Here is a 26,328-nt window from a genome sequence, read left to right on the forward strand (position 1 = left end):
GGTTAAACATTATTTGCAGAGCTACAGCGCCACCTATCAGCAAATTTTACTAACTTTTTTTCATCAATGGCGAATGCGTCGTCTGCAGTGGCCCTTGTCTAAATTTTGTCTGAGCAGAACAGCCTCCAGAGACCTTTGAATTGGGGGAAGTTTAATTTCGCGAACCTTATACTTTTGCATATCCACAGCAGAAACCCGTCACCCGGCCGCAGATTTCTGACGCAGCTTTTTGATGCAGAATCCATGCAGAGATCTTGAAAATGGCGGGGAATTCCTCACTCAGACACGTCAAAACGGCGTAACTGGCGGCGGCCGATCGTCGCTCCCATTTCTATTCGCAGAGTAACAGTGACTAGTACGACGACCCTTCAAGCTTGCACCCTCACAAGGGCCGTCACCCAGCTTTCCAAGAGTCCTGAATGGTGACTCTACCCAGTTCTGCCGCTGATATGTCACAGTGCAGGAAGATGCAGAAGATCCGGGATAAGTGTTGGCTGCGGCTCTGACATCTCCATACAATATTCAGCCGTCCCCGTTGCGTGAGTGCGAGCTGGGACAGCGGCTTTTGTAACTTCGGAATTAGGTCACTTTAAACTCGGCAGCAGAATAATGCGGCCCCCGGTGATTTCAGACGCCTGATACCAAAGTTTGTGCCAGTTTTTATCTGCGAGTTAAAAAGGAGCCTTAAGGCTAAAAACAGAAAAAAGAACTCAAGAAGTAAAAACGATGACATGTTAGATCAAGCCTGGGAAGAAGCCGAGACAGAAGACAGGAGACCCCGATGCACAGAAGAGCCTGGGACGGGGCGGAACGTCACCCTGCGGGACCCCGATGCACAGAGGAGCCTGGGACGGGGCGGAACGTCACCCTTAGGGACCCTGATGCACAGAAGAGCCTGGGACGGGGCAGAACGTCACCCTGCGGGACCCCGATGCACAGAAGAGCCTGGGACGGGGCAGAATGTCACCCTGCGGGACCCTGATGCACAGAAGAGCCTGGGACGGGGCAGAACGTCACCCTGCGGGACCCTGATGCACAGAAGAGCCTGGGACGGGGCAGAACGGCACCCTGCGGGACCCCGATACACAGAAGAGCCTGGGACGGGGCAGAACGTCACCCTGCGGGACCCTGATGCACAGAAGAGCCTGGGACGGGGCAGAACGGCACCCTGCGGGACCCCGATACACAGAAGAGCCTGGGACGGGGCGGAACGTCACCCTGCGGGACCCCGATGCACAGAGGAGCCTGGGACGGGGCGGAACGTCACCCTTAGGGACCCTGATGCACAGAAGAGCCTGGGACGGGGCAGAACGTCACCCTGCGGGACCCCGATGCACAGAAGAGCCTGGGACGGGGCAGAATGTCACCCTGCGGGACCCTGATGCACAGAAGAGCCTGGGACGGGGCAGAACGTCACCCTGCGGGACCCTGATGCACAGAAGAGCCTGGGACGGGGCAGAACGGCACCCTGCGGGACCCCGATACACAGAAGAGCCTGGGACGGGGCAGAACGTCACCCTGCGGGACCCCGATGCACAGAGGAGCCTGGGACGGGGCAGAACGTCACCCTGCGGGACCCTGATGCACAGAAGTGCCTGGGACGGGGCAGAACGGCACCCTGCGGGACCCCGATGCACAGAGGAGCCTGGAACAAGGCAGAACGGCACCTTGCGGGACCCCGATGCACAGAGGAGCCTGGGACGGGGCAGAACGCCACCCTGCGGGACCCCAATGCACAGAAGAGCCTGGGGCGGGGCAGAACGGCACCCTGCGGGACCCCAATGCACAGAAGAGCCTGGGGCGGGGCAGAACGGCACCCTGCGGGACCCCACTGCACTGAAGAGCCTGGGACGGGGCAAAACGGCACCCTGTGGGACCCCGATGCACAGAAGAGCCTGGGACGGGGCAGAACGGCACCCTGCGGGACCCCGATGCACAGAAGAGCCTGGGACGGGGCAGAACGGCACCCTGCGGGACCCCGATGCACAGAAGAGCCTGGGACGGGGCAGAACGGCACCCTGCGGGACCCCGATGCACAGAAGAGGGACAAGAAGACAGCTGGCGCTATTTAAGCATTAGCAGCAGGGGCGTAACTAAAGGCTCAGGTGCCCTGATGCAAAACGCGAGCTGCCCCCCCCCTCTATCTGTACCCGTACCCATACCTAAACCATGCTGCACAGAGACATAACTTGAAGCTTCTGGGCCCCAATGCAAAACCTGTAACAGGGCCCCCAACTATAATGCTTTATTCATAGTACTGGGCTCTCTATATGGAGAAGAGAGGCCTTATGGGCCCCCTAAGGCTCCTGGGCCCGGGTGCAACCGCATCCCCTGCACCCGCTATAGTTACGCCCCTGATTAGCAGTCATTCCGAGGATTTCTGCTAACCAAGGGATTTTCACACAGCAGCATATTTTTTCGCTAATATGCCGCAGCCGCCCGTGTGAACGGCAGAAAATATGCAGACTTGATCGTGGCTATTCTTCTTGTATGGCGCGTGTGGTCGAACAGTATGTGTGAACCAAGACTTTTCAGTTATCTTCACCGATCAATCATTATCAATCATCAGTCATGCCATTATCAATTATCATCAATCATCACCATTATTATGAATCATCACCACCAACAATAATCATCATCAGTCATCACCAATACTTTTTCAGTCATCATCTTCAATCATTATCAGTCATCACTAATCCTTATCAATCATCCCTAGCTGTCAGCAATCATCATCAATCGTAATCATTCATCATCAATAATCACCTGTCATTACCAATCATCATCAATGATTACCATCACTAATCATCAATTATCACCAAACATAATCAATCACCACCAATCATCACCATCATTCCACATCAGTCACCATCATCATCATCATCATCATCATCATCATCATTATTATTAATAGTCACCAATCATCACTCATCATCCCAAATCAATCATCAGCATCTAAGATCATCACCCATAATCAGTTTATTCACCAATCATCATTAATTATCCTGACCAATCAGAAGCAGTGGGAGGGGGTCTTCTGCTGATATCACTTGTGGGGTGTAAAACCTGCCAGCCCCTAATAGTTTTTCCTAATTATTGGGGGCTGCGGCGCGGTGTAAACCCCCCGCTGTGATCTTATATTTAGTTGTACTGTCTGTATGAACAGGGATCCTCATCCTAATTATAGTCAGTGCGGACATAATGCCCCCCCCCCCCCCTCCATTGTATATTTGCATGTTCTCATCTGACTGCAGTACGAAAATGTCACCAGAGAAGGTAATTATAGTGATGGAAGCGCGAGCGGTGAGGTCAGCGACACGCAGCACACGAGGTGTTAGAAATGCACCAGCGACATACGAGACGCCCGGAGCTCCAGGGGTCGGTTACTGCGACGGCTCCGCAAGGCGGATAATGAGATTCACGGAATGGTATTTCCTATCATTTAACAAATCTCGGTGGAAGTTTAAAGGGAAAGTCCATAATGTCCGACTAATGCCCCAGAGTTATAGGGCCCTATAGGAGCTCAGTATATCCAGCTACACACCGCCTGCTAAACGTTGTACTCAGTGCCTGGTTCAGGAATAGCGGCACAATTGGAGAACATGGAGAAACCGCGGCCTCCAGCAGTCCGGATGTCTGAAGTTGGTCATGACATTCAGTAGCAGATTGCAAATAGTTCTCAAACATCTACTCAGTTGATGTATTATGAAGGACCGGTCAGCGAGTGCGGAGATCTCTGATCCTGAAACCATACCGTGTGCAGGAACTGAAGGAGCGCGACAAAGCTGAACACGTAAATGACCGTCCGCGGTCGCTGACTATGATGGTTGGAGGACCTCTCGACCCATCGCTGCACCTTATGATGGACAAAGTGTCGTTTCATTTATCAGGTCGCATGAATTCATTTAATAGGAGGTTCTGGTGTGCTGAAAATCCCCACAGGAGTCACAAAACACCACGGAATGACCGGACAATTGGCGTTGGGAGCGCATATCACGCTCGCAAGTAGTGGGCTCCGTTTTCTTTGAATCAACTGTGAATACCGCAGTTTATCCGGACATGTTTGAAGAGTTTTACAACCAACTAACACCAGAATAAAGAATGTTCTGCTTTTTCGAACAGGATGGGGAACATGCCGCACCTCCCACGATTCACTGGCACGGGTCCATGAGCTGTTTACAATTGCTTATGGTCACCACGTTCTCCAGACTTGCCCACGTGCGATTTTTATCTGTTGGGAAATATAAAGCAGAAAGTGTACACCAATAATCAGCATAGTTGGCCTCAAGGAAAACGTCACGAACACTATTTGCAGCATCACGGTTGAAGAGCTGCAGCCAGTATCAGCCAACATGTTGCTATGTGCTTCAGAAGTGAACAGGGACCTCTTCCAGCATGTTGTAGCATGTAGATAAATCAGTAAAGCTTTGGAAAAAAACAATTAACTTGCTTGTTCTTCCTGTCCCAGTATTGTCGGAGGCAGGCTACTTTTCCGCGGCCCACCCTGTATTACAGGATGGACCTTCACATAGATGGCTGTGCTGTCCAAACTGGACGACAGAGGCTCCACCAAGATGGGAGACACTCTTACTCCGTTCTGGGGCGTAGAAGGGGGGTCCCCACCCTATGACGTTCATGTGCCCTAAAAGGACATATAAACAGAGGATGCCATCAGAGCACAAACCCTTTAACACAGAGATGTCAAGTTATCGGTTGCTACGTCCGTACATGGCTGACTTAGAGTCGGGCGCTGGATCTTCGCTTTCCATCATGTGGCAGCCATGAATCACAATGACACGTTTGGATGGGATAATTAACACTCCGGCGTAGTGATGACATTTCCTCCCAGTAACTTCGAACCATCAATTACCTGACAGTAAACATTCACTTATACATTAACGTACAGCTGAAGGTTCTCATCCGCGAAGAAGCGACAAGTTTCCCCGCGCCGGAGTCACGCGACTCTCGCCTGGTAATACCGAGCAAACAGTCCTTTTCTCTCTTAAGCTTTTTCATTCTCTTTCTTGATGGAAGTTCTCATTTTTTGTACCAAAATCTTATTTCTACGAAGACAAAAAGTTCTGTGACTTTTTAAAAAACATCCCGACTGCCTTGTTATACGGTGCCACATTACCGGCAGTGGAAAGGACGGGATAACGGGATGGCGTTTCCCCAATGGGGCGGATATCCAATAATTAGGCCGTATTTCCCTCATGTATAGTGAGACAATAGAGTCAAAAGTACTTTAAAGGGGATGTAGCAAAAACAACTTCTATCCCCTGTCCACCATGGCGGCCTCACTGTTAATGCCATCACTGATTCTAAGAACAAGGGTCCTATGTGAGGAGAAGAATGAATGAAGCAGCAGTCATGCGTCTGTTGGGCCGCTTCATTCAATTTTAATGGAACTACTGGAAATAGCCGAATGCTTGCTATTTCCATCAACCCCATTGAAATGAATGGAGCGGTACCGCACATGTATGACTACCGCTTCATTGAGTCTGACGTCATTGGCGGGCGTGCAACAAGCCAACAAGAAGAAAGAAGCATGGGTCCCCCATTCTTGGGATCATTGGGGGTCTCAGCAGTGAGAACCCACCTAATAAGACTTTTATCATGTATGCTATGGATAGGTGATAACAGTTGTTTTTGATACACCCCCTTTAATACTGATCCATTCTCCAACCTCTATTGTCTTATATAAAGTAAATAGGGCTAGAAATTCTCTCCTTGGAGTAACGAGCACATATAGACCCCTATATGCATACTCACTAATAGCACAGTATGCAGTAAGCTCCTGAGCTCCCTCTAGTGGCTGCTGCAGGTCGCTAAGATATTGATGACCTTTCCTGAGGATAAGGCATAAAATTCTGATTATGTGAACGGTCCGTTGCTTAAGACCCCCGCAGATCAGTTGTTCACCTATCCAGTTGTCATTGTGGACAGAGACTGAACGAAAGCGGACAGCACTGTTTATAGTGCAGTGGTCCAGGATAGTATTGCATTGAATTCAATGGCAGCTGTATTAACTAGATGAGCACCATGGCTACTTCTCAAGCCTGTGATGTCAGAACAGCTCAGTCCTGTTCAAGTGAATGGGATTGAGCTGCTATACCAGGCACCACCACTATGAAATGTATGGAGCTGTGCAGTGCCTGAGTGCTGTAGGCACTTCATGCAGATGATCGGCAGGGATTAAAGATGCAGGCCCCTACTAATCTGATATTGGTCAGCTATCCTATGGCTGTAGAGTGAATTGCAGAACCACTGACGGAATAATGCGTCGGCCCCATCCAGTGATCATCAGGACCACAATCCGCCATCATCACCAAGGGGTAGATCTGCAATTTCTAACTCATTGCATTTTTTATCACCATCTGAGTGACAGATTTGGCGCCTTGTCTGCTGAATATTCATTGCCTCGTTCTGGACAACACCTTGCGTTTTATCATTTACTAGATGCAAATATTCCTTCCAGGCCTTAATATAAAAAGCCAAAATGTGAAAACAATCATCTCTTTTTTTTTTCTCCTGTGTTATGAAAAGCTGCAAATGTTGCCAAATCACAGCATAATGTAATGTATTACTGTGTGAGCATTTAAAGGGGAAGTCCAAATAAAGGCAACATCAGACGTCTGACATGTTCCCAGATGTAAAGGACAAATGTAAAACCTGTTCAACCAATAACTGTTTAAAAAGCTGCAATTTGTGGTAAAACACACGCGGTTCGGGGTTTTGCTAAATGGTAATTGCCTGTACAACACACTGCATGTGAACCCGGCCTTCTTAAAGGGACCCTGCCAACAGAGTCGTTCTGCCTGAGCCCAGGACAGGTATGCATACGGCCCGCGGATGTTTTATTCTGAAGGGCCGCAGAGTTTGAGAATAAACATACTTTTAAGTTGCACTCCAAGTCTTGGAGGCGGCGCTGCGGCCCCGCGGTCATCTGTGACGGCTCCTCTCCTTGCTCGAGTATAGGAAGAGGGCGTCACTCTAGAGGATCGGGGTGAGGAAAGGCGAATGCGGACGGCCGACCTGACTAAGAACACACATCCGCAGATCTTCAAGGTCACACATCCATGGGCACCATGTACACACCCGTCCCGGGTTCATCTTAGCTTTAGGTAACCACTCAATAGAATTGTTGCAAATATGGGTCTATTTTCATGCAAGTTTTGTGCATCATGCAACACACAAACCTTTTGCCGGAATACGCCGACCAGTCCTATAGACTCCTATGGGAGCCTAGCAGAGCTGACAGAAAAGGGAGGGTCGGAGGGGAGTTTAGCAGCAGCTCTAATAAACTCCCTACTCCTCTCTGCCCCTTGCAGGCTACTGGCAAAGGGAGGGGGCGAGACGGGGCAGAAGATTAGCGCACTAGCTCTGCTAAGCTCCCGCACTGTCCCACCCACTCCCTTTGCCTCGCCCGTGCCCTCCCTTTGCGTCCATGCGATTTTCGTTGCGTATTTTCTTGCACATGCAAAAAGTACAGTGAAAAATGCACAAATACACAACGCTGATTCAGCAAAAATGCAGCGCAAATGTGCGCGTAAATATACATACGCTTGCGTGAATCCCTCTCTAATTATCCCACATTCAAAGAGGACCACTGGATAAAGTCGGCGGGGTGGTGGCTGCATGGCCTGCTGACTTCATCCTCACATGTGTCAGAAGGCTGCCCTATGGCCCCTATGGCTCCTATGGCTCCTATGGCCCCTATGGCTCCTATGGCTCACTCTCAGTGGGTGATCTTGAGTTGTAAATCAAGTCTGATTTCATCCATTGACGAGATCGGTGGGGACCGCCCACTTGACACATTGATAGCGCTGGGAGTCTGGTTTAAGAGGAGCCCATCCAGACTATGGAAGGTGAGTATGAAGGAGAAGCAGGGATGGAGCCGGCTGACTTTATCCGGTGGTCAGCCCTCTTTACCGTGATGTCTACAATCCAATTGGTTGATTCCAGTGGAGCAAAAAATGTGTAGTGTTTTTGGAGGTAAATTGCAAAAACAGTCGGTGTTTTGTAGCTGCACATAATCTGGATCTTCCTCTTCTCTTCCTCCAGATTCTCCACCATCATCACGCTGTACATGAAATCTCCTACATCGCCAAGGACATTACCGACCACCGGGCGTTCGGCTACGTCTGCGGGAAGGAGGGGAACCACAGATTTGTGGCCATAAAAACCGCCCAGGCGGTAAGTACACCTGATTGATACGGCGCTCCGTTCTGTCGCTCCAGTTCTACTTATGGCTTTTGCTAAAAAGTTCAGCTTAACCCCTTAGTGGCCGGTCTATTCTGTGCCTTAAGGAGCAAGCGATTTTCATCATTGCATTGCAAGAGCCATAACCCAATGACAGCCGTATGGGGGCTTGTTTTTTAGCGGTCACTAAGAGGTTAAATGGGTTGTACCCGAATTACAAATTATCCTCATCCACAGGATATTTGCTGGTTGGTGCTGGTTTCACCACTGAGACCCCCACAATCCTGAAAATAAGAATCCCATGTCCCCCTGGTCCCAGTGGGAATGCTTCTCCCAGCTGCAGGTGACGTCATGTTGAATGGCGCGCTGGCCGAGCACGCGTGATCAGCTCGCCATTCATTTCGCTGGGGCTGACGGAAATACTTGGGCGCTTGCCATTCAGTTATCTCCAGCAGCGCCATTGAAAAATACATAGAGCGTCGGCGTGCTTGTGCAACTGCTGCTCCATTCAATCTCCATCTCGCTGTGAGGGTCATGGGACTCCCATTCTCGGGGTTAGTAGGGGGTCTCAGTGGTGAGACCCCCACCAATCACACTTTTATCACCTATCCTATGGATAGATGCAAAAAGTCAATTGTGGTACAACCCCTTTAACCCTTTCCAATCCAATTTGTATCCTGGTTTTTCTAGGGGGGCTTACTCTTCTTCTGCCGTTAACAATGGCGCTATCTGCTGGCTAAAGCCAGTACTGCATGAGGTGACACGTTGGATAGGCTCCGACAGCAGAGAGAATGGCAATGTACAGTAAGAGAACCCCGACAGCAGAGCTGTACAGCCGTAAATGATAATGTCGTAAGACGTCAGACCGGGGATTGGAAAGGCTTAAAATCTCACTTAGGGCTCCTGCACACGAGTAAGAGATGTAAGCTCTGAATAGAGCGCCATCGCAGGTTGTCGCAAGCGTTTCCGTGCTGCTTATTTTACGTTTTTGCGCTGCCGAGCCCGCTCACATCGGCGCAGGACACACCCCCACACTGGTTTTGAATTAGTCCCTGGTGTTAGCTATTAACACCGCAAAAATGCTGAATGTGAGGGAATCCATTGAAATCAATGGGTTATATTGTCTACGTGAAGCAGCCCGTAGGCGGTTGCACAGGTTCGGTGTGTTTGCCCATTATTTTCAATGGGGTAATCTACATGGTCATCTTTCCTTTTGCACCGACGTCGCGATACGGAAAAACTAAAGTGAATAAGACCTATAATATACGGGGGCCCGTGAGCTGTGCGAAGGGGCCTGTTACGCCCAAGAGGTTTGGGTGTGTTACTTGCCGCTACTGTATTACTCTTTGTATCTTCCGTGCGCTGCAGATCCCTCCTGTGTCCGTTTACATGACCGATCGTGGAGGTTCTGATTGTGGAGCCTCCTTCTCGGAGGCCGTACGCCTATAGACGCCCTATAGGGGTCCCATTCTTGTAGATTTCTCTCTCTTCACCCTTCTCTCCCGTTGACTGCAGATGATTAAACCTTGGACGTTCCCAACCAGTCCTTGGATACAATGTTCTTCTTTATAGATGTCTCTTCCACCGTTGAGTATGATGAGGACCATTATTACGAACATCCCATGTTCCCCGGGGTTTGATTCATGCTTCATCACTGTCATTCTTCAACGCTTCCGAAGGCTTCCTCATCAGCATGCGGGGAGGGTGCGGGGCTGGAGATAGCGCCGTAACGTCTGTCTGATACACCCCGCTTATGCATCGGCATCTTATCACCCAATCTCTAAACATGAGCCACGGCGCCGCGGGAAGGGATCCATCATCGGCGCACGCACAACATCTCTTTCCTTCACCCGTCGCTGATTAATAACCATCCGACTTTAGTGACATTTTCCGGCGAAATGTAGCAGTTTAGCGAGCGCTCGCTGTTACCTGAGAGTCACACGTTATTTAGGAAGCGTTTTGTTGTTGCCGCTGTCAGGACGGAGATGCATGGAATCCACGCCGAAAAACTAATTTCCAGTTTTGTCCTTCCATTTCAGGCCGAGCCGGTCATCCTGGATCTGCGAGATTTATTCCAGCTTATCTATGAACTGAAACAAAGAGAGGAAATGGAGAAGAAAGCACAAAAAGATAAACAGTGTGAACAGGCAGTATATCAGGTACCGTGCCGCCCTGCGCCACGCCGCCTCCTGTCCTATCAGCCGCCCTGCGCCACGCCACCTCCTGTCCTATCAGCCGCCCTGCGCCACGCCACCTCCTGTCCTATCAGCCGCCCTGCGCCACGCCACCTCCTGTCCTATCAGCTGCCCTGCGCCACGCCGCCTCCTGTCCTATCAGCCGCCCTGCGCCACGCCGCCTCCTGTCCTATCAGCCGCCCTGCGCCACGCCACCTCCTGTCCTATCAGCCGCCCTGCGCCACGCCGCCTCCTGTCCTATCACCCGCCCTGCGCCACGCCGCCTCCTGTCCTATCAGCCGCCCTGTGCCACGCCGCCTCCTGTCCTATCAACTGCCGCGCTTCACAAGCGTCTGGTCGTATCCGCCGTATTGCCGAGGAAGGGTTCACTCGTCATTCATAGCAGTGGAAATGTGAGATAATGTATCAGACCGGTCTCACACGGACGGGTCGGATTCTGGATGCGCAGCACAATCTGGCTCCAAGCGTGGCTGGCTTCCGAGTGGAAATATTTAAATCTGTATTGCATATGACTCGCGGTCAGACATGCGTAGTACAGATTTTTTTCCATTTTTTTTTCTTGCACCGTCGCTAGGTGACGACGCGTAATACACGACCTTTCCGCAATGTCAATTGCCGAAGGGCCGCGGTCGGATGGCTTCCATTGACTTCAAGTGAAGCCGTCTGTGCGGAATCCGCACAAGAATAGAACATGCTGCAATTTTATTTCCACATACGGAAATCGCTGTCCGCTCATGCGAGACGATTGCGGATTCTGCAATTCATGTTAGACCGGCCTTAAAGGGATTGTACCAAGATTACAAGTTATCCCCTATCCACAGGATATCTTGATTGGTGGGGGTCTCACTGCTGAGACCCCCACTTATCCCAAGAACGGAAATCCTGTGTCTGCCATCCTCCTTTCTGTGGGTTCACTGCACCCCTCCAATGGGAAGAAAATTAAATGGAGCAGTGGTCACGCAAGCGCACTGCGCTCCATGAATTTTCAATGGGACTGCCAAAGATAGCCGAGCGATTAGTGCTTAGGTATTTCTGGCAGACTTCTTAAAATTAATGGTGTGCTGACGTTGCGAAGCACCCCTGCAGTGGCGAGAGCATGGAGACACAGGATCTCTGTTCTCAGGGTCAGTGGGAGTCAGAAAGTCATCCCCTATTTTTTGGATTGGGAATAACTTGTAATTCTGGAATAAAGGGGTTTTAAGGGGCTTAGATATTGATGACCTGTGCTCCGTATAGGTCATCCATATCAGATCTGTGGAGGTCCATCACTCAGGGTCTTTACCGATCAGCTGTGCGTACCGTAGCCTCTTTACTGCATACCAAGCACAGCACTGTACACCTTCATAGTGGTTGTGCTTGGTATTGCAGCTCAATCCCATTTGCTTTTTGGCCATGGACATCACAGTGACCAATAAACGTGATGTCACAGAAGGAGCCACAGCAGCTGATCTAAATGTAGACTCTACCGATAAGTAATTGATGACCTATCCTGAGTATAAGTCATCAATATCTTCGTCCCGGAAAATCTTTTTAAAGCGTTTGTCCCACCAAAATAAGTTATTCCGCATCCTCCCGCACATTCCTGCATGAATGGAGCAGCGGTCACACACCATTTCAATGGGACGACCAGAAATAGCCAAGCGTTTGAACTCTGCTACCTGCAAATGAATAGCGCGGCAGCACACGTGCGTGACCTCCACTTCTTTGTTTCAGGATTGGTGGGGGTCTGAGTAGTCGGACCCCCATCGATTAGTACATTATTCCCTATCCAATGGGACAACCCCTTTAACCATTATAATTCAATCTGACCATAGTCACTAGATCTGCGGCCTCAGCTGTTGTCTAACTACAAGCCGCAGCATGCTGGGAGTTATAGCTTCACAACTTTGGGTTGGAGACCACTGCAATACATGAAGGTTTCACATAGGAAGGATGTCCAATTGCGGTACATACCTAATTAAGTATATTTATGGACATGACATATATAGACATGACAGTGGTTCAACAATTCCAGTAATAAACATACAGATGTAGCAGAGTTGAGTTTGTTGATGTAATATGTTATCCGTGTTTTCCCACTGAACTATAGGTAAAACCTGTCCATTTTCTCACTAAAGGGGTTATCCCACTTCTAGCTATTGATGGCCTATCCTTGGAATAAAGTCATCAATAGCAGGTCAATGGGGGTCTGCAACTCCAGACCTCCGGGGATCAGCGGTGTCTTTGTGTGTGGAGCTTTTTGCTACAGGAAGCAGACAGCTCCATACACTGTGCAGTGGCCTGGATTGGTACTGCAGGCTGACTCCTGTTGAAGTGAATCTGACTCAGTCTGCAATACCAATCTAGGCCACTGAGCAACGTACAAAGCTATCTACTTCCTGTAGAAAAAAAAAACAGCTCCATTAGACAAAAAGACACTGACCCAAGGAAGCAGCTGATTGCCAGGAGGCCCCAGGTGGTGGACCCTTGAGGATCTGCTACTGATGGCCAATCCTGAGGATAAGTTATCAGTAGCTAGAAGTGGGGCAGATCTTTTAAGACAACCCCTTCTCAAATGAAGGGAACACCAGCAATTAATGATTGCATATGGCTAACTCCTGGGTGAGGTCATACATTTCCTACAATAGCCATTCAAATCGAAATCTGACCAAGCGATATATGGAAGAGGTAGGTCCAAGCAGAGGACCCCTTTAATGACATCCATATGATGTAATAGAGTATATATCGACCATTTTTTCCTTATGTAGAAAAAAATGAACCCAGTGAATAATCATGGCGCACAAAAGATGCAAACGCACAATAAATTCAGCTCTGCTGCATATGTAGAGGGACCGCAAGAATCTAATTCAACTAATTTTCCTTGGAAGGATTGCCCTGACAGCACAGACATAATCTTTTTTCATCTGTCACTCCTGAAAATACTGGATCATATAATACTCCACTAATGTTTGTTGTCAGCTTTAACTATTAGCAACCAAAATCCTAGCAGGTTTGTATGTTTTATGGTACCGCAATGGGATCCGGCGGCACCCCTCTCTTCGTTGTGGTACAGTGAAGGGCACTTTCTTTGCTCATATGTAAAAGGCCATAAAGTGAAGTACATTCTGCAGGGTGGGAACGCTGGTGCAACTTTGTGGCTCTGAAGTATTTCCAGCTTTGTCTTTTCCTGTCTTTCATTCCAATCGCAGTTCTTATTTTCATTTGCTTTATTATGTCCGTTCCTCTTTTTCCTTCTGCTTGCCTTGCTTCAGACCATTTTGGAAGAAGATGTAGAAGATCCTGTTTACCAGGTAAAGGGAAACAATACGGCGCGGTGTAAATAAATGTGTGAAGTGCAGATAATGAGATACACAGTTACGCTTTATTAAGTGGCCGTAAAGAGGATATATAACAGCTTTCCATCCCAACTAAAACCAATTATGTTACTGTCTCGCCCGCTCCGTGATCTACTGTTCCGTCATTGTTTAGTGCCCAGTTATTTAAATAGGAATTGAATATTATTCAGGTCCAGATTAAAGCCTTTAATTTTTAGTATGCCATTAAGAATAGAGATTGGGATTTTTATGAGTCGGCCCTTTGGGTATAGGTCGGAGTTGAGTAATGTTCGGGCTAATTGTTTGCGTTCTCTTAACTCCATCAGGCCGCCTCAACTAGTAAAATGTATAAATGATCAAAGTGGTCACGGCTGATTCATGACTAGGGGGAGGAACATACTTGACCAACCCACAAGTGCCAATAAAACATGGAAAATAGTGATATTAGCCCCAAAATATACAGTATCCACTGAATTACCGTATGTGTAACATAAACTATAGAAAGTGATATTTTATTCGTCTGAGCAAACATTTTTTATGATGATTTCCGTATTGATGTCATAACCAAATCCATCACATCATCCTGTCTATTGATCAATACTAAGCCATGCCCTCCAATGTTTCCATAATGGGAAGATTATAACAGCCAGCTATGTTGTAGTCTCCCCACTGTGGCCCATTATAGTAGTAGTATCCCTACTGTGGCCCCTTAGAGTATTAGCGTCCCCACTGTGGCTCATTATAGTAATAGTGCCCCCACAATGTGGCCCTTTAAAGCAATAGTGCCCTTGATATGGCTCCTTATACTAATAGTGCCCCTGATGTGACCCTTTATAGCAATAGTGCCCTTGATGTGTCCTCATGCAGTAATAGTGCCCCTAATGTGCCCCCTTATAGTTAAAGTGCCCCCAGTCTTGCTCCTAGTAATAATAGTTCCCCTGATGTGGCCCTTTATAGTGGTAGTGGCCCCTTATAGTAATAGTGCCTTTGATGTGGCTGCTTATAGTACTAGTGCTCCCAATGTTGCCCCCTTTACTAATAGTGTCCCCAATGTGGCCTCTTATGAAATTCCAGCTCCGATCACCAATGCGGACATCTGGCCAAGTTGCACTGACAGTGGGCCCGAGCACCATCGGGGATCCCAAGTGGCGGACCCCAACGATCAACGATAGGTCATCAATAGTAAATGCTTGGAATATTCCTTTGAAGGGATTGCACCACAATTGACTTTTATCACCTATCTGTAGAATAGATGATAAATGTCTGATCGTGGGGGGTCTAATGGTAACAGGGGTCCTGTCCCCCCTCCCCTCCTCACTGCACATCCCTGCAGTGCAAGATAAGATTGCATGGAGCAGCAGGCATGGTGCCACTTCAGTAGGACTGGTGGAGTTCTTGTACTCTGCTATTTCCGTCAGCCCCATTGCAATGAATGGTGGGGCGCCTGCAGAGCGACCTCTGTTCTATTTGGTTGTAGATGGGTTTAGTGAGCCCGCAGTGACATAAAGAGGGGGACACAGGACTGCCGTTCTCAGACTCAGCAGCGAGACCCCTACTGATCTGACTTGTATCATCTGTCCTATGGATGGGTGATAAAAGTCAATAGTGGTACACATGTGATACGAGAAGGATACAAACTGCAATTAGTATCAGTAATCCCCTCTAAGACAATATAGGTCAATCTCAATCAGGGGGAGTAATGATAAGTTGAGGCGGCCCGCTTACAGCCTGCAGTCTCCCTTTGTAGGTTCAGATTCTCCGCTGCTGGACGCTCAGCGCCGAGCGGCAGTCACATTGTTTTACTATTAATCCAGAATTAATAAGCTCCGTGCGCCAAATCAGATTATCTGGATCCATGATAACTGACACAATGGCGATAGCTTCATGCAAATCACTCTACAAAGGCATCAATATCACAGCCTGGCATCATTGCAGCTCGATCTAATCTACCAGAGTCTATCAGCAGCCAAGTATCTGACTTATCAAGACTCCAATCAAATCTTTGTAACATCTACCTGCTCCAAGTTCCTCAATGTCGATGATTATTATTAACAAGCCGCATGTCTGTCCTTTCAAATGTCCCCTTAAAGGGCTCATCCAGTCTTACAGAATCACAAATCAAGGGGTATTTTGGTCTTTTTTAACTAATTACCTAGTTGCTGGATAGGCCACCAATAGTTGATGGACGGAGGTCTACCGATCAGGAACCCCATTCATCAGCCGATCGTCCGGCCTGCTGCCCGTCGACATCAATGGTCAGAGGGAGCAGGAGGAGCGCTGGCTTCACTCCCATTGAAATCAATAGGAGCTCCGTGCTGCTTCCTGCTTCTCTCATGGTCAGGGCGTTGCGTCCTATCCGGAACAGTACGTGTTAAAGAAGCGCGGTACTCCCATTGATTTCAATGGGAGTGAAGCCAGCGCTCCCTCTGCTTCCTCTCATCATTGATGACAACATCCGGTTTACTACATAGTGCAGCACACCGAACGATCAGCTGATGGACGGGGGTCTACCGCTCGGGACCCCCGTCCATCAACTACTGATGAGCTATCCAGGGAATACATAATCAGTTAAAAAAGAATGGAGTACTCCTTTAATAAGATGTTTGTTGATCTTCTGATTTCCTTTTATTCCTCACCATTTTAAGATCTCTGCTTGCTGTCACTAAATGAATAGATCTTACAAATGTGCTACAGTTCTATCAAGTCTAAACAATGGTGGACGTTTAGGAAGACTTTTACGTCAGTTTTACGGCATAGAAAATCGCAAACTTTGGAGCAAAAGCTTTCGACTTTTCAGCCTTCTGCTCCGGCCCCACCACTTTTTTGGATAGTGGGCGTAGCCTGTTGGAGGGGCGTGTCTACGAGATTGTCAGATTAATGTATAATTTATAATGGAAACTGGCGTAAATTATACCAGAAATGCACGCCTGGTCTGAACCTGGTGTATATTTCTGTCAAGGACCACACAGATGCCAGGATGCTCTGAATACGTGAAGAGACATGCAGCTCTTCATGTATTCAGTGCAACGTGCATTGGGAAAAATCATACTAAGCCCGTCCCAGGAAATGCCGGACATAGTAAATTTCCCCCTATGTTCTGTGGTTAGCACAGTACTGGTGGATTCCAAGTAGCTATGAGTATTATAAATGCAGCTCTGGATGTGACTAGAGTGTAAGAAATAATAACCATCAGCAAAATAAAGGCATGTCGATCCATAAATGTATCCAACATTATATTCACCTCTATCTTAGTCAAGCGCCTTACAGTAGGCGTCCCACTGAGGTTTAAGATGTTATATGTTTGCTTTTAAAATTCTCTGTTTTCTGCTTTTTCCACTTTGTATCTGAATTTCCATCTTTTCTATTTTTCCTGCTGTCATTTGCAATCTCTCTCCTATGCTGGATGCGGGGTTATAGTACATAGTGTTTGAAGCTGGCCATGAGTCCATACGTGATCCAGACACTGAGGAAAGCATATACCAGGTACTAGCACTGGCATAGAAATAATTGCATTGTGTCATATCATCTACTAATCCAAACTTTCATATACTTTGGCCTAGACGTTCTATAGCAAATAAAGCTGCACTATACCGCAATCATCTCTAATTATCATATGGGAATTATGAAATACAGGAAATATACGGAAACTAGCAGTAGCAGCTCCAGTAATCTCTCCTAAGAACATGAATGAAAGTTACTCTTAAAAAGCTACATGACATCTATTTAATAATAAAACTACTATATTATTATAAAATTTCCCCACTATGCACAAAAATGTAACTACTATAATACCGCCCTTTAAGTACAAGAATATAACTACTATAATACTGCCCACTATGTACAAGAATATAACTACTATAATACTGCTCCCTATGTACAAGAATATAACTACTATAATACTGCTCCCTATGTACAAGAATATAACTACTATAATACTGCCCCCTATGTACAAGAATATAACTACTATAATACTGCCCCCTATGTACAAGAATATAACTACTATAATACTGCCCCCTATGTACAAGAATATAACTACTATAATACTGCCCCCTATGTACAAGAATATAACTACTATAATACTACCTCCTATGTACAAGAATATAACTACTATAATACTGCCTCTATGTACAAGAATATAACTACTATAATACTGCCCCCTATGTACAAGAATATAACTACTAGAATACTGCCCCTATGTACAAGAATATAACTACTATAATACTGCCCCCTATGTACAAGAATATAACTACTATAATACTACTCCCTATGTACAAGAATATAACTACTATAATACTGCCCCTATGTGCAAGACTATAACTACTATAATACTGCCTCCTGTGTACAAGAATATAACTACTATAATACTGCTCCTATGTACAATAATATAACTACTATAATACTGCTCCTATGTACAAGAATATAACTACTATAATACTGCCCCCTATGTACAAGAATATAACTACTATAATACTGCCCCCTATGAACAAGAATATAACTACTATAATACTGCCCCTATGTACAAGAATATAACTACTATAATACTGCCCCCTATATACAAGAATATACCTACTATAATACTGCCCCCTATGTACAAGAATATAACTACTATAATACTGCCCCTATGTGCAAGACTATAACTACTATAATACTACCCCCTATGTACAAGAATATAACTACTATAATACTGTCCCTATGTACAAGAATATAACTACTATAATACTGCCCCCTATGTACAAGAATATAACTAATATAATACTGCCCTCTATGTACAAGAATATAACTACTATAATACTGCCTCCTATGTACAAGAATATAACTACTATAATACTGCCTCCTATGTACAAGAATATAACTACTATAATGATCTTTTTATTTAAAACTTGTAACAAAATTATTACAATATATTGACAATAAAATCATAAGAGGAAAACATAAGAATCAACAACGAAAACAAAAAAACAAAACAGAAAAGCAGAACAAAATAAACTGCAGAACAACCGCACAGAAGTTGGCACCCGGATCCTCCTCCAGTTTATACTATGTACATTGTTTTCTAGGTCTTTCTTATATACTGTTTTCAGACTTTCAATGATGTTCTTCATGACCTTATTACAGGAGTTGACTTCCTTATTGATGACCAGGCATATAACTACTATAATACTGCCCCATATGTGCAAGAATATAACTACTATAATACTGCCCCATATGTGCAAGAATATAACTACTATAATACTGCCCTCTATGTACAAGAATATAACTACTATAATACTGCCCTCTATGTACAAGAATATAACTACTATAATACTGCCCCCTATGTACAAGAATATAACTACTATAATACTACTCCTATGTACAAGAATATAACTACTATAATACTGCCTCCTATGTACAAGGATATAACTACTATAATACTGCCCTCTATGTACAAGAATATAACTACTATAATACTGCCTCCTATGTACAAGAATATAACTTCTATAATACTGCCCCCTATGTACAAGAATATTACTACTATAATAATGCCTCCTATGTACAAGAATATAACTACTATAATACTGCTATGTACAAGAATATAACTACTATAATACTTTCCCCTATGTACAAGAATATAACTACTATAATACTGCAGCCTATAAACAGGAATATAACTACCATAATACTGCCTCCTATGCACAATAATGTAACTACTATAAGACCGCCCCCTAAGTACAAGAATATAACTACTATAATACTTCTCCCTATGTACAAGAAACTAACTACTATAAAACTGCCCCGTATGTACAAGAATATAACTACTATAATACTGCCCTATATGTACAAGAATATAACTACTATAATACTGCTCCTATGTACAAGAATATAACTACTATAATACTGCTCCTATGTACAAGAATATAACTACTATAATACTGCTCCTATGTACAAGTGTATAACTACTATAATACTACCTCCGAAGTACAAGAATATAACTACTATAATACTGCCCTCTATGTAAAAAAATATACCTACTATAATACTTCCTCCTAAGTACAAGAATATAACTACTATTATACTACCCCCTATGTACAAGAATATAACTACTATAATACTGTCCCCTATGTACCAGAATATAACTACTATAATACTGCCCCTATGTACAAGAATATAACTACTATAATACTGCTCCTATGTACAAGAATATAACTACTATAATACTGCCCCCTATGTACAAGAATAAAACTACTATAATACTACTCCTATGTACAAGAATATAACTACTATAATACTGCCCCCTATGTACAAGAATATAACTACTATAATACTGCTCCTATGTACAAGAATATAACTACTATAATACTGCCTCCTATGTACAAGAATATAACTACTATAATACTGCTCCTATGTACAAGAATATAACTACTATAATACTACTCCTATGTACAAGAATATAACTACTATAATACTGCCCCCTATGTACAAGAATATAACTACTATAATACTGCTCCTATGTACAAGAATATAACTACTATAATACTGCCCCCTATGTACAAGAATAAAACTACTATAATACTACTCCTATGTACAAGAATATAACTACTATAATACTACCCCCTATGTACAAGTATATAACTACTATAATACTGCACCTATGTACAAGAATATAACTACTATAATACTGCTCCTATGTACAAGAATATAACTACTATAATACTGCCCCCTATGTACAAGAATAAAACTACTATAATACTGCTCCTATGTACAAGAATATAACTACTATAATACTGCCCCCTATGTACAAGAATATAACTACTATAATACTGCTCCTATGTACAAGAATATAACTACTATAATACTGCCTCCTATGTACAAGAATATAACTACTATAATACTGCTCCTATGTACAAGAATATAACTACTATAATACTGCCCCCTATATACAAGAATAAAACTACTTTAATACTACCTCCTATGTACAAGAATATAACTACTATAATACTGCCCCCTATGTAGAAGAATATAATTACTATAATACTGTCCCCTATGTACAAGAATATAACTACTATAATACTGCAGCCTATATACAGGAATATAACTACTATAATACTGCCTCCTATGCACAATAATGTAACTACTATAAGACCGCCCCCTCTGTACAAGAATATAACTACTATAATACTACCCCCTCTGTACAAGAATATAACTACTATAATACTTCTCCCTATGTACAAGAAAATAACTACTATAAAACTGCCCCATATGTACAAGAATATAACTACTATAATACTGCCCCCTATGTACAAGAATACAACTTCTATAATACTGCTCCTATGTACAAGAATATAACTACTATAATACTACCTCCGAAGTACAAGAATATAGCTACTATAATACTGCCCTCTATGTACAAGAATATACCTACTATAATACTTCCTCCTAAGTACAAGAATATAACTACTATTATACTACCCCCTATGTACAAGAATATAACTACTGTAATACTGTCCCCTATGTACCAGAAAATAACTACTATAATACTGCCCCTATGTACAAGAATATAACTACTATAATACTGCTCCTATGTACAAGAATATAACTACTATAATACTACTCCTATGTACAAGAATATAACTACTATAATACTGCAGCCTATATACAGGAATATAACTACTATAATACTGCCTCCTATGCACAATAATGTAACTACTATAAGACCGCCCCCTAAGTACAAGAATATAACTACTATAATACTGCCCCCTATGTACAAGAATATAACTACTATAATACTTCTCCCTATGTACAAGAAAATAACTACTATAAAACTGCCCCGTATGTACAAGAATATAAAAACTATAATACTACCCCCTATGTACAAGAATACAACTACTATAATACTACCTCCGAAGTACAAGAATATAACTACTATAATACTGCCCCTATGTACAAGAATATAACTACTATAATACTACCTCCGAAGTACAAGAATATAACTACTATAATACTGCCCCTATGTACAAGAATATAACTACTATAATACTGCCCTCTATGTACAAGAATATACCTACTATAATACTTCCTCCTAAGTACAAGAATATAACTACTATAATACTGCCCCCTATGTACCAGAATATAACTACTATAATACTGCCCCTATGTACAAGAATATAACTACTATAATACTTCCCCTATGTACAAGAATATAACTACTATAATACTGTCCCCTATGTACAAGAATATAACTACTATAATACTTTCCCCTATGTACAAGAATATAACTACTATAATACTGCCCCCTATGTACCAGAATATAACTACTATAATACTGCCCCCTATGTCCAAGAATATAACTACTATAATACTGCTTCCTATGTACAAGAATATAAGTACTATAATACTGCTCCTATGTACAAGAATATAACTACTATAATACTGCCCCCTATGTAGAAAAATATAACTACTATAATACTGCTGCTATGTACAGGAATATAACTACTATAGTACTGCCTCCTATGTACAAGAATATAACTACTATAATACTGCCTCCTATGTACAAGAATATAACTACTATAATACTGCCCCTATGTACAAGAATATAACTACTATAATACTGTCCCCTATGTACAAGAATATAACTACTATAATACTGCCCCCTATGTACCAGAATATAACTACTATAATACTGCCCCCTATGTCCAAGAATATAACTACTATAATACTGCTTCCTATGTACAAGAATATGAGTACTATAATACTGCTCCTATGTACAAGAATATAACTACTATAATACTGCCCCTATGTACAAGAATATAACTACTATAATAATGCCCCTATGTACAAGAATATAACTACTATAATACTGCCCCCTATGTACAAGCATATAACTACTATAATACTGCCTCCTATGTACAAAAATATAACTACTATAATACTGCCACCTATGTACAAGAATATAAGTACTGTAATACTACCGCCCCTATGTACAAGAATATAACAACTATAATACTGTCCCCTATGTACAAGAATATAAGTACTATAATACTGCCCCCTATGTACAAGAATATAACTACTATAATACTGCCCCCTATGTACAAGAATACAACTACTATAATACTGCCCCCTATGTACAAGAATATAACTACTATAATACTGCCTCCTATGTACAAGAATATAACTACTATAATACTGCCTCCTATGTACAAGAGAATAACTACTATAATACTGCCCCCTATGTACAAGAATATAACTACTATAATACTGCCCTCTATGTACAAGAATATACCTACTATAATACTTCCTCCTAAGTACAAGAATATAACTACTATAATACTGCCCCCTATGTACCAGAATATAACTACTATAATACTGCCCCTATGTACAAGAATATAACTACTATAATACTTCCCCTATGTACAAGAATATAACTACTATAATAATGTCCCCTATGTACAAGAATATAACTACTATAATACTGCCCCCTATGTACCAGAATATAACTACTATAATACTGCCCCCTATGTCCAAGAATATAACTACTATAATACTGCTTCCTATGTACAAGAATATAAGTACTATAATACTGCTCCTATGTACAAGAATATAACTACTATAATACTGCCCCCTATGTAGAAAAATATAACTACTATAATACTGCTGCTATGTACAGGAATATAACTACTATAGTACTGCCTCCTATGTACAAGAATATAACTACTATAATACTGCCTCCTATGTACAAGAATATAACTACTATAATACTGCCCCTATGTACAAGAATATAACTACTATAATACTGCCCCCTATGTACCAGAATATAACTACTATAATACTGCCCCCTATGTCCAAGAATATAACTACTATAATACTGCTTCCTATGTACAAGAATATGAGTATTATAATACTGCTCCTATGTACAAGAATATAACTACTATAATACTGCCCCTATGTACAAGAATATAACTACTATAATAATGCCCCTATGTACAAGAATATAACTACTATAATACTGCCCCCTATGTACAAGCATATAACTACTATAATACTGCCTCCTATGTACAAAAATATAACTACTATAATACTGCCCCCTATGTACAAGAATATAAGTACTATAATACTACCCCCCCCTATGCACAAGAACATAACAACTATAATACTGTCCCCTATGTACAAGAATATAAGTACTATAATACTGCCCCCTATGTACAAGAATATAACTACTATAATACTGCCCCCTATGTACAAGAATACAACTACTATAATACTGCCCCCTATGTACAAGAATATAACTACTATAATACTGCCTCCTATGTACAAGAATATAACTACTATAATACTGCCTCCTATGTACAAGAGAATAACTACTATAATACTGCCCCCTATGTACAAGAATATAATTACTATAATACTGCCCTCTATGTACAAGAATATAACTACTATAATACTGCCCCTATGTACAAGAATATAACTACTATAATACTGCTCCTGTGTACAAGAATAGAACTACTATAATACTGCCCCTATGTACAGAAATATAACTACTATAATACTGCCCCCTATATACAAGAATATACCTACTATAATACTGCCTCCTATGTACAAGAATATAACTACTATAATACTGCCCCCTATGTACAAGAATATAACTACTATAATACTGCCCCCTATGTACAAGAATATAATTACTATAATACTGCCCTCTATGTACAAGAATATAACTACTATAATACTGCCCCCTATGTACAAGAATATAACTACTATAATACAGCCTCCTATGTACAAGAATATAACTACTATAATACTGCCTCCTATGTACAAGAATATAACTACTATAATACAGCCTCCTATGTACAAGAATATAACTACTATAATACTGCTCCTATGTACAGGAATATAACTAATATAATACTGCCCCCTATGTACAAGAAAATAACTACTATAATACTGCCCCTATGTACAAGAATATAACTACTATAATACTGCCTCCTATGTACAAGAATATAACTACTATAATACTGCTCCTATGTACAAGAATATAACTACTATAATACTGCCCCTATGTACAAGAATATAACTACTATAATACTGCCTCCTATGCACAAGAATATAACTACTATAATACCGCCTCCTATGTACAAGAATATAACTACTATAATACTGCCCCCTATGTACAAGAATATAACTACTATAATACTGCCCCTATGTACAGGAATATAACTAATATAATACTGCTCCCTATGTACAAGTGTATAACTACTATAATACTGCCCCTATGTACAAGAATATAACTACTATAATACTGCCTCCTATGCACAAGAATATAACTACTATAATACCGCCTCCTATGTACAAGAATATAACTACTATAATACTGCCCCCTATGTACAAGAATATAACTACTATAATACTGCTCCTATGTACAGGAATATAACTAATATAATACTGCTCCCTATGTACAAGAATATAACTACTATAATACTGCCCCCTATGTACAAGAATATAACTACTATAATACTGCCCCCTATGTACAAGAATATAACTACTATAATACTGCCCCCTATGTACAAGAATATAACTACTATAATACTGCCCCCTATGTACAAGAATATAACTACTATAATACTGCCCCCTATGTACAAGAATATAACTACTATAATACTGCCTCCTATGTACAAGTGTATAACTACTATAATACTGCCCCTATGTACAAGAATATAACTACTATAATACTGCCCCCTATGTACAAGAATATAACTACTATAATACCGCCTGTACTGTACAAGTGGTGGAAATTTCATATAAAGAATGACTGAAATTCCCGTATATAGAAGCTGAATAATACACTGTAACTACAGGACCATGTCAGGTTATGATATAACTGGTGTATAACATTAGCATTGGATACATTGTCTTCCTTTACATTTTCGCTACAATAACCAACCTGGAAACACAGAACACATACTTCAGAGTATTACATGAATTATTTGCAGACTTGACCTGGATTACAGTGAGCTGCCTGCAGCATGCATAGTGGGGTTAGTTGTCTTCTCCCACATGTACAAATACCGATAGCCAACTGATAATTAGAAGATGTAGAGATTCTACTTTATTGGAACTCACAGTCTGAAGTGGCAGGAAACGTGTTCTGTTGAGTTTATTATATTTGATTATGAAAGCCTGGAAATAAATGTATATATCTACATTTATGTAAAAGCTCTGGAGTATAATACAGGATCAGTACAGGATAAGTAATGTATGTGCACAATGACTCCACCAGCAGAAGACTGAGTGCAGCTCTGGGGTATAATACAGGATGTAACTCAGCAGCAGTACAGGATAAGTAATGTATGTACACAGTGACTCCACCAGCAGAATAGTGAGTGCAGCTCTGGAGTATAATACAGGATGTAACTCAGGATCAGTACAGGATAAGTAATGTATGTACACAGTGACTCCACCAGCAGAATAGTGAGTGCAGCTCTGGAGTATAATACAGGATGTAACTCAGGATCAGTACAGGATAAGTAATGTATGTACACAGTGAATCCACCAGCAGAATAGTGAGTGCAGCTCTGAAGTATAATACAGGATATAACTCAGGATCAGTACAGGATAAGTAATGTATGTGCACAGTGACTCCACCAGCAGAA

At 42.8% G+C, this 26,328-nt stretch overlaps 1 protein-coding gene across 3 annotated transcripts in view; it reads left to right on the plus strand.

Moving 5' to 3' along the window:
- The window catches only part of DAB1 (DAB adaptor protein 1), a 721,580-nt gene that overhangs the window by 640,433 nt on the left and 54,819 nt on the right, over nt 1-26,328 (plus strand). For 2 of the 3 annotated variants that reach the window (XM_066594782.1, XM_066594784.1), the window contains exons 8-9: nt 8,062-8,193; nt 10,239-10,358. In XM_066594782.1, coding sequence (XP_066450879.1) covers nt 8,062-8,193; nt 10,239-10,358 — 252 coding nt within the window. Of the gene's footprint in view, nt 1-8,061; nt 8,194-10,238; nt 10,359-13,645; nt 13,685-17,125; nt 17,192-26,328 lie in introns of all 3 variants that reach the window. The other variant, XM_066594781.1, reaches the window with a different exon arrangement.

This window comes from Eleutherodactylus coqui, chromosome 3 (assembly GCF_035609145.1).
Source record: "Eleutherodactylus coqui strain aEleCoq1 chromosome 3, aEleCoq1.hap1, whole genome shotgun sequence".
Taxonomy (NCBI): domain Eukaryota; kingdom Metazoa; phylum Chordata; class Amphibia; order Anura; family Eleutherodactylidae; genus Eleutherodactylus; species Eleutherodactylus coqui.